The sequence below is a fragment of the Magnolia sinica genome, chromosome 5 (assembly GCF_029962835.1).
Source record: "Magnolia sinica isolate HGM2019 chromosome 5, MsV1, whole genome shotgun sequence".
Classification (NCBI taxonomy): Eukaryota; Viridiplantae; Streptophyta; class Magnoliopsida; order Magnoliales; family Magnoliaceae; genus Magnolia; species Magnolia sinica.
This window is the reverse complement of record NC_080577.1, coordinates 112,938,223-112,954,351: the sequence shown is the minus strand read 5'-3', so window position 1 is coordinate 112,954,351 and position 16,129 is coordinate 112,938,223. Positions and strand designations below refer to the sequence as shown.

Here is a 16,129-nt window from a genome sequence, read left to right as displayed (position 1 = left end):
ACCGAAAATAGAAACACTTTGCTGGATTTCATGGCGAAACTACTGGTGTATTCAAAGAAAGGCGAATCTAGACACACAAGCAGATTATAGCTTTGATACCGCATGTTATATTTGTTGTGCGTCGAGGAAGAGGGGTTTTGAAGCTTACCTCGTTTGTGTGGTTTGACAACCATTAACGCCAGTGAGAAAGTTCATCGGAGAAGATGGTGGTGCTCCGGTTCCTCTTTTGTGACTTTGATTAATGGGATTATGCAACTTTCTATGAGGAGAGTTGGGGATCGAGCAATGCGTTTATAGTTGTTGAAGTTGGCTGCGAGTACTGCCCATCATCGGACTCACGGTCGTGACTTATGGCTCCACACCTCTCTTCCTTACAAAAGAGAAGCTCTAGCTTGCTTAAGAGAATGTTTTCTCTCTTATAATACTCCATGGGGTATAAAAGTCCGCGTACATGCCACACATGTGGGCCCCACCTGGAACTTATTATTGCGATCTAATCCATTCATTCTGTTGCTCTGGCAACCAACGACATGGCTTATATGCAATGAATTGGTATATCTAGAATATCCTTACAAGCTCGAATTTTTACTAGATATTTATTATGGATTAAGAGTAGTACCTCGAATAATCCAGTCCACTGAGACTACTGTTATGGAGCCATGACAGTCATCACTGCATTCATCATAATGTCACTATACATGATTATACAAAACAACATTCTCAGTGACATGGATTCTATAAGCTAATGGAGATACATTCTCATTTAGGAATGAAAAATTTGTGCTGTCATGTGGTTTAATTATCATTGGCCATGGCTCATTAGTAAATGACGTATATTGGTTACACCTCGACAATCTATACCTCTAATCAAGGTCTATGCATGTTAATGAGAACATGAATGTTGACATAAAAAGAAAATTAATTAAAGATAATTCTTCCATGTTATGGCACTAGTGACTTAATCACATTTTTCGCAAGAGAATTGAGAAGTTTGTTAAAAAAAGGAATTCTAGGTGCATTAGACTTTATTTACTTTTTAGTCTATGTAAATTGCATAAAGGGAAAGCAGATAAGAATAAGGTAGTTGGGTGCCACTAGGAGCACCAGTCTCTTAGAGGTGATACATATATATGCAGTCCGTTCCTTATGGCTTCTTAGAATGTATGAAAGTACTTTATCACCTTTATAGATGACTATTCTTATTATGGATATCTATACTTAATACATGATAAATTAGATGCCCTGGATATGTTTAAATCTTTAAGGTTGAGGTCAAGAATCAATTTGATAAAATGATTAAAGACGTCAGATCTGTTTGTGGTGGTGAATATTGTGGTAGATATGACCACATGGGCTATGTGAGCCTCGAGTAATTTGCCGGACAAATTGATAAGTTGGGCATTCCCGGCTCACCAAGCGAAATCGGTAGTTTCTTGGTCATGGCCGACTAAAGAGAAAGTTCCATTAATGAGTGTTTCCACGGAATCAGGACAGAACCATGGCCATTCCCTAGATTCCTAAAAGAATATGGTATCGTCACTTAGTATACCATGCCTGATAACAGAATGGTGTAGCTGAGAGACAAAATATGACTTTAAAGGACATGGACAAGTCCATGATTAATAATTCCACGCTTCTGGAATCACTGTGGGGTGATTCTTTAAAGACAACGATTTACATCCTTAATCATATTCTGACTAAGGCTGTCAATAAAACTTAATATGAAATGCGGACGGGAAAGAAACCTAGTATTAATCACTCCACGTATGGGGTTGCATCACTGAAGTAGGGATCTATAACCCATAGGAAAAAAAATTGGACCCAAGGACCACCAATGACTATTTTAACGGCTATCCCGAAAGGTTGAAGGGATTTGGGTTTTACTGCCCCTCCCATAACTCAATGATAATTGAATTGGGGATTGCAATTTTTTTTGAGGATAACGATAGTGGTGCATAACCCAAGAACTTTGTCTTTGAGGAGCAAAGGATGACTGATCCGGTTTCAGTCACAGGAGACGATCAATCTATTCCTCATTTCATAAATGAGGATTTAATGGAAGATGATCACGGGCTCCACAAGATACTCCCATGATAGAAGAATCACCTAATAAGGAAGAAGTGCCATTAAGGAGATCCGTAAGGGAGAGGAAATCAGCGATACCCAACGATTACGTTGTGTATCTTCAAGAGCATGAGTTTGACATAGGCGTGGAAGATGATAAGCCAAACAAAGTGCTAACTTCTCTCAATGGATCGATGCTATGGAGGATTAAAGTCTATGAAAGATAACGACGTTTGGGATTTAGCCGATCTATCCAAAGGGTTTGTATTGATTGGTTGTAAATGGGTTTATAAAGCCAATTGGGATGCCAAAATGGAAGATTGAAAGATATAAAGCCTGGTTAGTCGTTGAGGGGTTCACTCAAAAGAAAGACATTGATTTTAAAGAGACTTTATCATCAGTCTCAAAGAATGATTCCTTCTGGATTATTATAGCACTGGTGGCTCAATACGATCTTGAGCTACAATAGATGGATGTAAAAACTGCATTTCTTAATGAGGAACTAAAGGAGAAACATGTATATGTTACAACCAGAAGGTTTCGAGATCTATGGATCTGAACATCTGATATATAAGTTAAAGAAGTCCATTTATGGTCTAACGCAAGCATCATGCCAGCAGTACTTGAAATTTCATGAGCTGATTTCTTCATATGGTTTTAAAGAAAACGTTCTTGATAAGTGTATATACATAAAGATTAGTGGGAGTAAGTTTGTGTTCCTACTTCCTAGTGTTATATGTCGATGATATTCTACTAGTATGCAACGATAAAGCAATGGTGCGCAATGTCAATGTATTTCTATCACAGAAATTTAAAATGAAGGATCTTGACACCATGTAATTTGTCACAAGTATAGAAATATACCATGACATCAAGAGGTATTTTGAGATTATCTCAGAAAACCTACGTTGAAAGGATTCTTAATAGATACGACATGCAGAGTTGTGCACCAGGAGAGGCTCCTATTGTCAAGGGCGACAAGTTTAGCCTCTTACAATGTCCTAAGATTGATCTCAAAAGGAAGGGAATGTAAGATATCCCATACGCATCTGCAGTGATGAGCATTATTTATGCGCGGGTCTGCACTCGACCTGACATAGCCTTTGCCGTTAGAATGTGAAGTAGAGCCAACCCTGTGCCAGAATACTTGGGAGATGCATGTTGAATCCAAGAATGGATCATTAGAGATCTGTAAAGAAAATGATGTGGTATTTACAAAGAATGAAGGATTTCATGATCACATATTGACAAACTGATCAGTTGGAGCCGATTACATATATAAACTCAGGCTTTGTTGGGTGCCTCGATAGCAGGATGTCTACATCAGGATATGTTTTCATGATGGCCCATGGAGCTGTTTTTTATAAGAGTGCAAAATAGACACTTATGACTTCATCCACCATGGAAGCAAAACTTATTGCTTGTTATGAAGCCACGTGTTAGGCGATCTGGTTACAAAATTTTATCCCAGGGCTTAAGGTTATGGATTTAGTTCCAAAACCTTTGAGAATCTACTGTGATAACATTGCGGCAATATTCTTCTCCAAAAACAGCAATAATTCATCCAAGCCGAAGCACACGGGCTTAAAGTTTCTTATTGTGAATGAGAGAATTTGGGATCGTCTAGTGTTTTTATAACACATTAGCATGGAGTTGATGATTGCGGACCCACTAGGGGCTTACCTCCTAATACATTCAAGGAGTTAGTGAATGAGATGTGATTGGTTAGCATAAAAGATATATTTGATTAGTGGGAGATACAATGCTCCGGTTATATGTTTTCATTTTAATTTTATGGCATTGCAGTTAATGTTCCTCTTTTCCTCATAGTAAAATTTTCATGCGCATGATTAAGTGAACAAAATACTTTAAAGTTTTGAGGCGGTAGGATCACTTGAAAATTTGCATGGAAGGCCACACTAGACATGAGATTTTCACACCACGCTTCCTAGCTTCTAGAATCCATATCGCTTGGAATGTTGTTGTGTGTAATCGTGCCTTGTCCCATTGCAATAAATGCAACGACGATTGCCATGGGTCCATAGCAGTAGTCTTAGTGGACCGGATTATTCAGGGTACTACTCTTAATCCATAATAAATATCTAGTAAGATTTAAAGCTCGTAAGAATATACTATTAATTCATTGCATATAAGCCGATACTATTAGTGGACCAAGTGGGAGAATGTTGGAATTTTGTATGACCCACTAATGGTGTTGATTGCCGTAGCAACAGAATGGATGTGTTGGATCACAATGATGAGTTCTAGCTGGGGCCCACATGTGTGGCACGTACATAGATTTTTATACCCCTCAGAGTATCATAAGTGAGAAGATATTTTGTAAGTTAGAGTTTCTCTCTTTCATAAGGAAGAAAGGTGTGGAGTTGTACATCATGGCGGCGAGTCCGGTGATGGGTACGACTCGTTGCCGACTTCAACATCTATAAACACATTGCCCGGTCGCCGACTCTCCTCACGAAAAGTTACAGAATCTCATTAATCAGAGATGCAAGAGAGGAGGAAGAACTGAAGCACCATCTTCTCCAACGAGCTTTCTCACGGGTGTTAATGGTTGCCGATCCGTGCGAACGATGTAAGCTTCAAAACCTCTTTTCCTCGACGTACAACAACGCATATAACATAGGCAACCAAAAGTTAAAGAAATTCAATTATGCTTTACCAGCAAAATAGTAATGGAGATATGCCTTGTTTAGTTGTTTTGCTTAGTAGTTTCAATGAATATGAGAAATCCCTTAAAAAGTTTCATACTGGAGAAATAGATAAAGAAGAGAGATGATCTATTTTCTCCTCCTTTAGAATTCTTAATTTTTTATTTTTTATTTTAATTTCTTGATTATAAAGATAATTTTTTGTTTACAAAGATAATTATCAATACAAATGAAATAACTAAAAGATATCTAAAACAAAACTAAATAACTAAAAGATGTACATCAATGTGGTGTTCATCAGGAACACAGACTGTACACCATCAATATGTTGCTTTGCATGTATACACAACTATAGACGCTAACACTCCCTCTCAAGTTAGAGCATGTATATCATGCATGCCTAGCTTACTGATGAGTTCGGGAGCAATGGGAGAGGCTTACTGCACTTTTAATGACTTTTGGGATGTGAACCATTGGTGTGTCCAATTGAAGCATCTAATGGCACTTCTGGTGGCTGGGATTTGAATAATTGGCTCATAGTATGGCAATACCACCATTTGGTATGTTTGATGCCTAGTATATGTACTTGTAGAAGATAGACTGAGTGAATCATCGGTTAAAATTATTTTTCTGAGGTCTTTGTTTCACATGAACTTTTGGAATGTGCCCATTTGGAACTCGTTGAATTCTCATGTATGGAGACTTACTTGAGTCCTCCCATTTAGATTTCTCAACAGTTCAAAGCTCCTGATGAACTGCCACACCACAATGAGCTCCAAAAACATTTGCGATCCTGTTGACCAGAAAGAGAAAAGAGAAAGAAAAGCTCTTAAAATCTTCTATTAGGTCTAGGATTGAGTGATTTATTAGTTTGAATGATCATTTTTGCTGATTTGCAAGATGCTGAAGAGTCATAGGCCAAGTTTTATGTCATTTTGTCTAGCCAATGTCAAGCTTGTCATTTCAAGGTTTTGCTAGTACAGCTTAAATGCTGAGAAGGAAGAGGTTCATATGCCTCAACTTTGTTGTGCATCCTTTTGACAATCTAAGAATCAGAGTCAAAAGTAACTTGGGGAAAGTTCAAGCATGACCTGTCTTCTTCTGCTTGTGCTTCCATTGTGAGTTTTGACCTCTGGGAGTTTCTTCAACCCAGAAATTACTTATGAACTGTTGCTGACGAATCGGTTCTCATGCTTCTGATATTTCACTGAATCAAACCTCTTGCAGAAAATGGACATCTACCATCCGAGAACAGGAGAGGGATCGATTGACTCCTGTGAGTATTAAATCCATATGTGTGTATCCTACAAGCTACGATTCTAGATATGGATATTGTAAATGAAATGCTTGATGACTGCTCTGACTCATACAGATTGTGGAAGCGCTAAGCACTATGTATCTTGGTCCTGACTATTCTCAGGTATGATAGTTTGGTTCACCACAGTTATGATTGTTACTCTTTTGGGCCACAGAGGATCAAATTAGTTCTTTCTGACTGTGGTCTTGCTGCAGCCAAAGGAGTTTGCGGAAATATCGATAAAGGACATTGATATAGTAGCTAATAGTTCCTTTCCTCTTTGCATGCGGCACTTGTTTGAGAAGGTAAAAAAACTGGATTTTCTAGACACCTTTGACAAGGCTCTTTTTTTGTGTGTGGTTTAAATTCATTAAATTCTTTCCCACTAGTTTCATGGTACTGGTAGCCCTCTCTTATTAAAAAATTATTGATTTTATCTCTTAACTGTGCTATTTATGTGCAGCTAAGAGAAGAGCACCACTTAAAGCATGGAGGGAGGATGCAACTGGGTCTTTTTCTCAAGGCACTTATCTTTTCCTATCCATTTCAATAATGAAATCTACTCTTTATTAAGGAATCACACATGCGGACTATTCATCTGTACACATGTGGCATTAACAAAATAAGCAAGTTAGTTTAATATGTTTATTCAAGTTAGTAGTAAATTTCCTTATTCATAAGCAACTTCTTTAGTTAAGACAATTAGAGTTATGATTAAAATAGGAGAGAGTTATATGAAGAGCTTATATAAAGGCTACGTGTATGGCTCTAGAGACATTATATGATCCTTAGAACTTTCAGATCTTCTTAGAAATTTCAGATTTTCTACCCAGTGATTGAGTTTTTAGAAGACTGGTTCTTCTATCATTTTCTAGTTGTCGATGCATAGAAGGCTGTTCTAACTTTTCAACACTCCCTTTTCTTTTTTCATCAATTTTGTGCAATTACGTTGAAGTTTTTTGAGGTTGGAATCTCAAAAATTTGGTATGTGCAATCCAACTATAAATTATTTCATTTTGGGTTCAATTTCCTCATTGCACTATGTCAGGTGTAACAATAATAAATGCTTCAAGCTGAACTGGAAAACTGAAGCTATGAACAACACCTAAAATAGTGCATTCTACTGTATATGTATTTTATGTGTGATGTTCTTGCTGATTGATCAACGGGAAATTGGGAATTGTGATAGCTTGTAAAAACTCTTAATCATTTTATTCACAGGCTAGTCAATGATATGCTGAATTTTGCTGCCACAACCAATGTTGAAGCAGAAGGTTGGTCAAATGAAGATGCACAATAAAATGCTTGCTCATGTATGACATAAAAAGAAATGGAAAGTGCAAGAAAGTTGGTTTTGGTGATTTTATCAACTTCATAGATTAGTAATGATTTGGTCATGTAACCGATTAAAAAACCATTGAGTTGGCTCTTCTGAAAATTCAAGTATTCTTTCCATTGCTGGACCGATAATCCTCTTGGTTTTCAGTAGGTGATGGATCGTTTGCCCATTCCCAAAGATTGAGAAATTTTTTCCTCTCACGATCTGGAATAACATAATTTGGAGAAGGTATTTTTTTGATAATTTCAGTTGATTTGAAAAGACGATTGGTATTTCTGTCATCTACAAAGGCTAGAAGGGTTATTGGTTTTCCATTGAAAACATTATTAGTTCTTGAGTAAATTTGAGGTGCATTGTTAGTTGTAAAACATGCTTATCATTTTTTTTTTCAACGAAGAAGTAAAAATTGATCTGTAAGGTTAAAAGGAATGCCATGTGAGTATTTTCACAACCTTTTGAGCTTAGTCACCCTGAAAACTTGAGGTATTTTGACCTTTGTGACTATGATATATTGATCTTGTTGGGAACAAATGACCTAATTATCAATACCTTGAACAATCTGAGTATTTTTGTCACATCTTCAACTGAAGGGTTTTAGTGGATCCTTAGGGATGGTGGAGAAAGGACGTGCTGCTGTGGTAAGAAGTGAGTTGTATGGTGGTGGAAATTCATACCAGCCTATTGACTGACAAATTTTTTTTTTGGACCCCTTTTCAAAATTCCATGACAAACGGAGGTCTGGAAAATATAGAAGTGTCTAAATGCTTTTAAATTCCATTAAATGCAGTATAAATGCTTTTAAATACCATTAAATGCAGTATAGATGAAATATGCTGTCTTTGAGCTTATTAAATTGGTTATACACATCTGTATCTAAAAGCCAATATTATTCTGGTGTAGGGTGTTGGCTTGAAATTGGATGACGCTCTTGCATTCTGGAAGGCAGAATTCTCACAAAAGGTTGGTATGCTAACTGAACGAGGTCTACCTTTCTTATCTGATGACATAACACTTTTATTTCCAATGCCCCAAACATTTCCATAATAAGGATTGAAGCACTGCATAAACATGTATGCGTGTGGCACACCCCATGCATGTTTGCATTTAGGAACGCATTTTTATGGGCCTGTTTTCATATGGCGGAGTCGATAGGAGTAATTTGAATAGTTACCTTTTCAAAGGTGTTTCCTTTGGGAGAGAACCAAATGTTTGACCATTTCAGATTCATTGTTTGAGATAAATTATTCGAGTAAGTTATGATTCATCCTCCTTCCATTAGGGCTGCAACTTGGGTTTTTGGGTAAGGTTGTCAAGGTCCTCGGGTCAGGTTAGGTTGGAAAACGCCAACCCAACTTGAAACCGGGTTGTGTTCGGGTCGAGCAAATTCTGGTCTTGTTGGAAATAATCACATGTATTTGGGTTGGGTTTTGTTCGGGTCAGGTTGGGTCGAGTATAGAGGAATTTGGGTTGGAGTCCTTGGGTTAGAATTTGGGTCAGGTCGGGTTGCAGGTTGGGTCCCCTTGAGTTCATGTCTGGTTCTGGTTGACCCTCGACCTGACCCCACCTGACAAAGTTGCACCCCTACCTTCCATATGGCTGCAATGGACTTTTAGGCTCTTGCAACTCATGGATTGCTTCTTGATAGTAACTTCAACATGCAGCAATTGAACTGTTTCTGTTACAGGTTGGCTCGGAGAGGTTTGACAAGGAATATGCATATGCTATACGCCATAACTATGGAAAAGAAGGAAAGAGGACAGTAAGAACCCTTCTGCAACAAGCTATTAACCGTACTAAACCAAACGCTCTATTGGAGAAAATATCTTTGTTTTTTTCTGGCTGGTGCAGGATTACACGCCCTATTCTTGTCAAAAGATCATCACTTCAACTCCTGCTGTAGGAGATCACCATGGCTGTCCATATCGTCATTTTGGGTCAGATTTCATACTCATCTAGATTCATTTATTTGAAGGATATTTAAGTCGTTGTCATCATCATCATCATCTAAGCCTTATCCCAATTAATGAGGGTTGGCTACATGAATCCAGTTCCACCATTCCACTATCATATTGTTCGGACTTATGATGAAAGTTATGGTATACGTTTGACGCTTGCTGCCAACCTGAGCAACTCTCCTTGATCCTGACTGGTGACTGGCAATGAGAGCAGAAAACTCCCACAGGCACAATGTAATATCCTATTATATAGGTTGATTACAGTCAAGGGCTTTCTGATAGTCTATTGCATAGGTTGATTACAATCAAGGGCTATCTAATAGTCTTTTACATAGGTTGATTACAATCACCGAGTTATTTGAAGGATATTTAGGTGGGAAGAAACCATGAGTTCCTGATGCATCGGGACATCAATGGTTTCCTGATGTGCCAGTCCAAGCAGGTAGTTCCCTCGTTCAGTGATCCAAACTGTTGATTTGATGAGCCTTGTTGTGGCTATTCCCAGTTGCAAATATCATAAATCTCCAATCGGTTTGTAAATGTAGACAGTCAAGGAAAAAGTACTGCAAAGGTCCAGAAAAGGTCAAGATTGAATGGAAAGGATCTTCAAATCCGGAAGACTTTTTGATCATCTTCCATCTAACTTGGGTCCCATTGGGTCAATGATCATGATCACCGAGACATGGGGCCCGTGTGTACGGACTGTGAGCATCAGGACAATATCCATATCTTGACACTTCAGGACTGGAGGGTAGAGGAGATGGGAAGAGGACGAGAGAGGTTATTGGGTTGCAGCACCCTCGTGAGTTGTGGATTGGAAGTTTCAATTCTCCCTTTTGTTTTTCCTGTTTATCAGTGAGCAGAATTTGAGAGCTGCCCTTGGCAAAATGGGAGTTGGAGGTCGGGCAATGGATGACATATTGGAAAAGGTCCAAAATCGGCATTATCAGGTATTTGGATTTCCACAATCCTTTAGCTCTATACTTGTTTGGAGTCTATTAGCTTTGATTGTCTTTGTAACATTGTTTTATGTTGTAAATACGTTTTTGTCAGTTGGCATGCACCTTGACATTTGAAGCGGTTCATGCCTCCTCTTGTGACACTGGGATCAACCATCCAAACCAGTACTTCAGTGAAAGCCAGAAAATCTTTCAATCAAAGGTATATGCAGAATATTTTATCGTTATCATTTTTTTGAAGCTCACATGCGGCCACATGTGTGGGAAATCCAAGCCACAGTCAGGCGGGTTACACTGTGAAGATGGTCTAGTCAAACAGCCAGGCCAGTCGAGTCATTGGCGGGCAGGAAGTGTATGAAAACAATGTGCCAATGCCAACTGTCCGCATTCAATGTGCATTTCTGGACAGCCTGATGAGCAAAGAGGCCTAATTTCTGGGATAGGCAATTGACATGGTGGGGCCTACACCCGATTCAGGGATGCCATCTCTCGCACGTGGCTGCATGTTGAGGTGTATGCATGCTTAGCAAACTTCCCACTATTGTCTGCGGAAGTGATTGGCAATTATGCTGTGGCAATCAAATCAACTGTCAGTTGTGATGAGATTGGGAAACCAATTCATCTTATGTTTTAATATTGATTGGAAAATAACTTCCTTTTGCAGAACCCTCCCACGACATAAGGGTCCATACTTTTCTGGGTGTAAAGTCAAGATTGTTCATGTGCCAATGGCCCAGGTTTGAGTCTAACCTTTATTTAAGAATCAGACCTGTTGCCAAACATTTGAGGTTGCTTCTCTGCCAAAATTTCTGAAGAAACCATATCCCAACCAGTTCAATAGGTTCTCTATTGAACAGTTCAGCTAAACTGGTTCTTGCTGTAGTAGCACGGTCTGTTGAGTTTTTCCTGCATGTGTTGCTGGATGGGGCCTGCAGGGCTGCGTGGTTGGATGCTCTGAACTGTGCATCTGGTGGCCCCATGCTCACAACCCCAAGTGTAGAGTTGCGATGTAGTAATAATCTCGGTAAGACCGAGGTCGAATCCAGAGGGACTGAACCTTGTACGTATTCTGAAAGTAACTAGAACTAGAACTAGAAGATGTAATCTAGATCTGGAGAATCTAAGAGAATAATTGTAAACTATGTAACTAAAACTTGTAAAATTCAAAGGTGGGAAACTAGGATTTCCAAGGATCTACTTGTAGAGATCAGGTAGATCTATGCTTGATTCACGAACACAACTGGAATCAGAGTCCCATCTTCATCCAATTGGAAGATATTTCATTAAAAATCAAATCTGAACTTCCTTTGATCTAGTCCTCAATGGATGAGAGGTATTAGAACTAGAAGTGATTCCATCACAAAACCATGCCCATGAGACAGAGCAAACAACAAAATTTACCAATCCACAATCACTCTGAGAGAATTGTGAGAGTTAAGGAGGACTCCATCATCCAACCATGCCCAAGGGACGATGGTGAACAACAGGGCTTCCTAATTTCACAATCTCAGTATGAAATGAACATACTCAAAGCTATCGCAGATCTATTGTAATTTAAGTTACAACAAATCATTAAAAACTAAAAGTATTTCTTATAATCAAACTTAAATCAAAGAGAGTTCAATCAACATGAATCAAAGCAATAGAGAACACCCATCACACTACAAGCTTCATCTCTTAGCCCTAGCTAAGAGGTTTAGCCAATCATAGACATGATTAACTAAAATCTCTTAAAAAAAGTAATTAAGAAAAGAGAAGAAAAGAAACTCCTGATGAAGACAGCCCCTCCACGCCTTTGCTCCTGGTGCATCCGGTAGGAGAACGGATGGTCCTCTCTCTCTCTCTCTCTCTCTCTCTCTCTTCTCCTACTCCTCACGCCTTTGCTCCTGGTGCATCCGGTAGGAGAACGGATGGTCCTCTCTCTCTCTCTCTCTCTCTCTCTCTCTCTCTCTTCTCCTACTCCTCACGTTCACACTTCCTCTGTTTTTCCTCTCTTTCCTTTATAGGAGATAGCTATGAGTGCGTAATTGGTGAAGCCTTACGTAGCAAGACGCGGTGAAACCTTACGGAGCAAGAAGCGGTGCGTAAGGATCTTGCGCAATATGGAAAACAGATATGTTTAATCAGCTCATTGATCCCCTGTTTTTATAAGCAAATTGGTTTCGGCCCCTGGCCGCATTGAGTCTGTTCTTTCTAACGGTTCGGATCTTTGATCACTGATTCCTGACCCACCGAAATTCTTTACGCCGCACCTTGCGCAATGAGGAGATCGCACATCCTCTTACGCAATTTGGTTTTGGTGCGGCGAAACTTGGAAACCGACTTGCGTCGGATTGACTTTTGGATGGCTGATTGTCCCGGCCTTTTGATCTGGCTGATGGGGTCGGGACTCACAGCTCATGAATTTGGATGGTCAGGATCAGGTTCCTGATCCATAGGTGAGACGTCCAACATACCGGAACGCCCGGTTTCCTCTGGACTCAGTTATGCACGTAACGCATGCAGAAGCTGGGTTTTGCGTTAACAGTGGGGCATACATTCCCTGATGTTTGCGGAATCATCTTCGTCCATCAGGTTCATGGTGGTGGGTCCCCTTAACTTCCGCAATCTGTTTCCTGGTTTGAAGGGCGATAGTAGAGGAAGTGAAAGGAGATCTGTTCATCTTCTTAATTTGGTTTGGGAGTGATCTGATCTAGGATCTGGTCGAAACAGGCCCATGGGCATGATGAACGGTTCCAATCATCATGAATGATGATGGAGGTGGGCCCGATCACGTCCCAAACGAACGGCTTGCGTTTAAAACGCCCGAAGGCAGGAAAACAGGGAGAGAGATTTCTCTCTTTCTTTGGGAAGTGCAGGTCAGCCCGGTTTGACCGGGTTTGCTGGCTTGGTACACTGCAGGTGTATCCTACTGTGTACACCAGCCACGTGAAGTGGGACCCACCTTACTAACTAGGGAAAATCTACTCCGTCCATCCGGTTTCCCATCTAATGTAGGGGTTGCTCCCAAAGTTGAGGCCTATCCAAAGATCAGGTGGGCCCCAAATCAGTGATCAATGGCTGATTGGTTGATTTGTCCACTGGCTTTGGTGATTCTTGAGCGTTAAACCTATGCTTTTAGCATCCTTTTCAATCCAAGCTCTTGAATTCACCTTGCAACACAAACATGATTAAAATAGAACATTAAGCATTATCGTGTGCATAAAACCAAGTAATAAATGGGGTCCAATATGCAATATTTGACCCTCAACACCCTACCATGGGTGGGCTGCTCTTTTGAACCCTGCTGATTGGACATTCTAGTCCACAAAAAATTCAGTTAGGGCCTGTTGGGATCCATGAAAATTAATGGAAAGGAAACATTGTTTCCCATGAAACTCACTATCCGTTGGCTGTCAAGCCTTTATTTGGGAAAATTTGTGGGAACCACCACTTCCCAATTTCTATCTTTGGTGGAAAATAAATAAACTTATCTTCCCACCTCCACCCCTAGGGCATTTTCCATGATGGAAGGAAAATGGGTTTCTTGAGGGGTTAAGCCCCAGTGCCACTGTACCTCACAGGTGTCAAATGTGCCAAATGAGCCATTTGCCCATCTTTGGTTATGCCCCACACTTGCCACATGTGCCAATGTCCCACATGTGTCCCCATCCATCTTCTCTTGTGCTCCACATGCGTAAAGCATCCACAAGTGCTAATGTGCCACATGCGACACCATCCATCTTCTCCTGTGCCCCCACATGTGCTAACGTGCCACATGTACCACTAGTCATTTTTTCTCGCGCCCCATGTGCAAAGCACTCCATATGTGCCAATATGCCATATTTGCCATCATCCATCTTTAATCGCTCCAAATATGCCACATGTGCCTATGGTGCCAATCTGCAAAGGTGCTGCCATCTAGCTTCAAGTCCCCTCAAATGTGCTAGTGTGTGTCTTGTGCCACATGTGCCATAGTATAGCTTCAAGCACTTCACATGTACTGCACGTGCTGCAATTCATCTTCAAGTGCCCACATATGCCATGTATGCCACAAGTGCCACTATCCATCTTCAAGCATCCCATTCCCACACCTGCCACATGTTCTAACTTGGCACATGCTAGTGACGACCTAGCAATTTTTCTCAAGGAGATTTTTTGTTTTGCCAAACAACAAATTTGAAAATAGATCATGTTGAATTGTTGAAAAACAAACGAGGAAAATGATGTTTCCTTTACCACAGTTTCTTGGAAATAAGGTTTCCCAAGAAATACTATTTCCTTTCCTATGCATTCCATGAATCCAACTTAAATATGGACAAAACTGTTTCTTCTTCATCCTCTTTTTAATTTCAACTGAATGGTTAGGACTTACGGACCTCCAATTGGCATGATTTATGGATCCTTGATTCATCCACAGTGGGACACACCAGGTAGCCCTGTGGTCCCCATCCACAACCCATGCTGGATGCAAATTGATCTCAGATCTGTATCTCCATCAAATGTTTTAGAAATTGGACCGCATGGGGCCAGTCTAACGTTGAACACTGGGTCCAGGTCTTGCTACCATTCAGTAGAGCTGGTTCATTAAATGGAGAAACTTCACCTCAAAAACTCGTTTGAACTTCCTCATGAAAAATAAAGGGTATAACTAATTATGATGTTGATGTTATTTCTTTTCAGCTTGGCATGTTTGGCGAGTGGAATGCCGCTGTCCAAGCCTGGTATGAGCCATCTTGCTTCGATGTCTATATGTATTCATGTAACAATGTGAAGCAGATAAATGCCCACATTTACTGTAGGTCTTTCTTCATTATATATTATTTTTCCAAGGGCAGTGAAGCTGGTTATGCCAGAGAGCTTGTTCTTTTTTACCTTTGTTGCATCTTTTTGAGGGGGTGGATCAGATCATGAGGTGGCCCACTTCCATAAGTGTCTATTGGTGGGAACTCTACTGTGGAATTCTGGCATAGAATTCAGATGTTGTGCACAGTAAGGACCTTCCATCTGATGGGCTGTGCTGTAGATGGGCATTCCCTCAAAATATTTCCCAGTTGGAAGATGCCGCCCTTCAATCTCTTTGCTCTTTTTTTTTTTTTTTAAAATAAAAATAAATTGAATGTGGTCCTTGTTGGATCCGAGTATTAAGATTAGGGGATTATTGTTTACCAAATGAGGGTTCTCTCACCTTGTGAGAGTTAATGTCACAACCCTTAGGTTGGTGGATTAGAGTCTATAAAATGGGATTAGCAACACAACAAGAAACAAGAGAAACTGAGAAAACCACAAGCATTAAAAAAAAAACACCTATGGTCAGGAAGATCCCTCATTGTGATCACTAGTATCATGACATTCCCCATTTGGCTGACGGTCGATGGTCCTGATAATAGAAAATTTCACCTCTTTTTTTTATTACAATTCCTTGGTACTCTTGTATTTCTTGTGGCATCCCCAATCTGCAGTGGGGCACATTAGTGTCATTAGGTCATTTTTTATGACTGAACTATTGGACCATCCATTTCATTGGACTGCCTAGTGAAACCGTGTTTGGTGCTGTGTAGATCCTATAAGATTATTTTGATCCATGCATAAATGTGATTTTCATATGCATTGGTGGGCCCTGTTCTTGATTTAGGTAATAGCTAATAATACCCTTTTAAGTGATTAAATTTCTAAATCACCTTGGAGTTGGTCTTTTAATGTACGAATTTTCTAACCATGATTGCAGTGCCTGGTGCTTCAATCCCTCGCACTTTCTTAGTGATTCTGCTCAAAATCTTGCTGAATTGCTCAATTGCGTTTGTCAGTGAGTTCGAGAAGAATTGTTTTATATGGCTGTTAAGAAGTATTATCACTTTGCATTAGGG

The 16,129-nt window shown here is 39.9% G+C and overlaps 1 protein-coding gene across 2 annotated transcripts in view; it reads left to right on the top strand.

The window, feature by feature from the left end:
- LOC131246770 (probable DNA primase large subunit) overlaps positions 1 to 15,117 on the top strand; it is a 30,844-nt gene extending 15,727 nt beyond the window's left edge. For both annotated transcript variants that reach the window (XM_058247160.1, XM_058247161.1), the window contains 11 exons: positions 5,961 to 6,009; positions 6,106 to 6,153; positions 6,246 to 6,335; positions 6,494 to 6,553; positions 8,270 to 8,329; positions 9,054 to 9,128; positions 9,218 to 9,303; positions 10,181 to 10,274; positions 10,378 to 10,485; positions 10,948 to 11,020; positions 14,946 to 15,117. In XM_058247160.1, coding sequence (XP_058103143.1) covers positions 5,961 to 6,009; positions 6,106 to 6,153; positions 6,246 to 6,335; positions 6,494 to 6,553; positions 8,270 to 8,329; positions 9,054 to 9,128; positions 9,218 to 9,303; positions 10,181 to 10,274; positions 10,378 to 10,485; positions 10,948 to 10,965 — 688 coding nt within the window. In that variant the 3' untranslated portion in view covers positions 10,966 to 11,020; positions 14,946 to 15,117. The remainder of the gene's footprint in view (positions 1 to 5,960; positions 6,010 to 6,105; positions 6,154 to 6,245; positions 6,336 to 6,493; positions 6,554 to 8,269; positions 8,330 to 9,053; positions 9,129 to 9,217; positions 9,304 to 10,180; positions 10,275 to 10,377; positions 10,486 to 10,947; positions 11,021 to 14,945) is intronic.
- Positions 15,118 to 16,129: the final 1,012 nt, after the last annotated feature.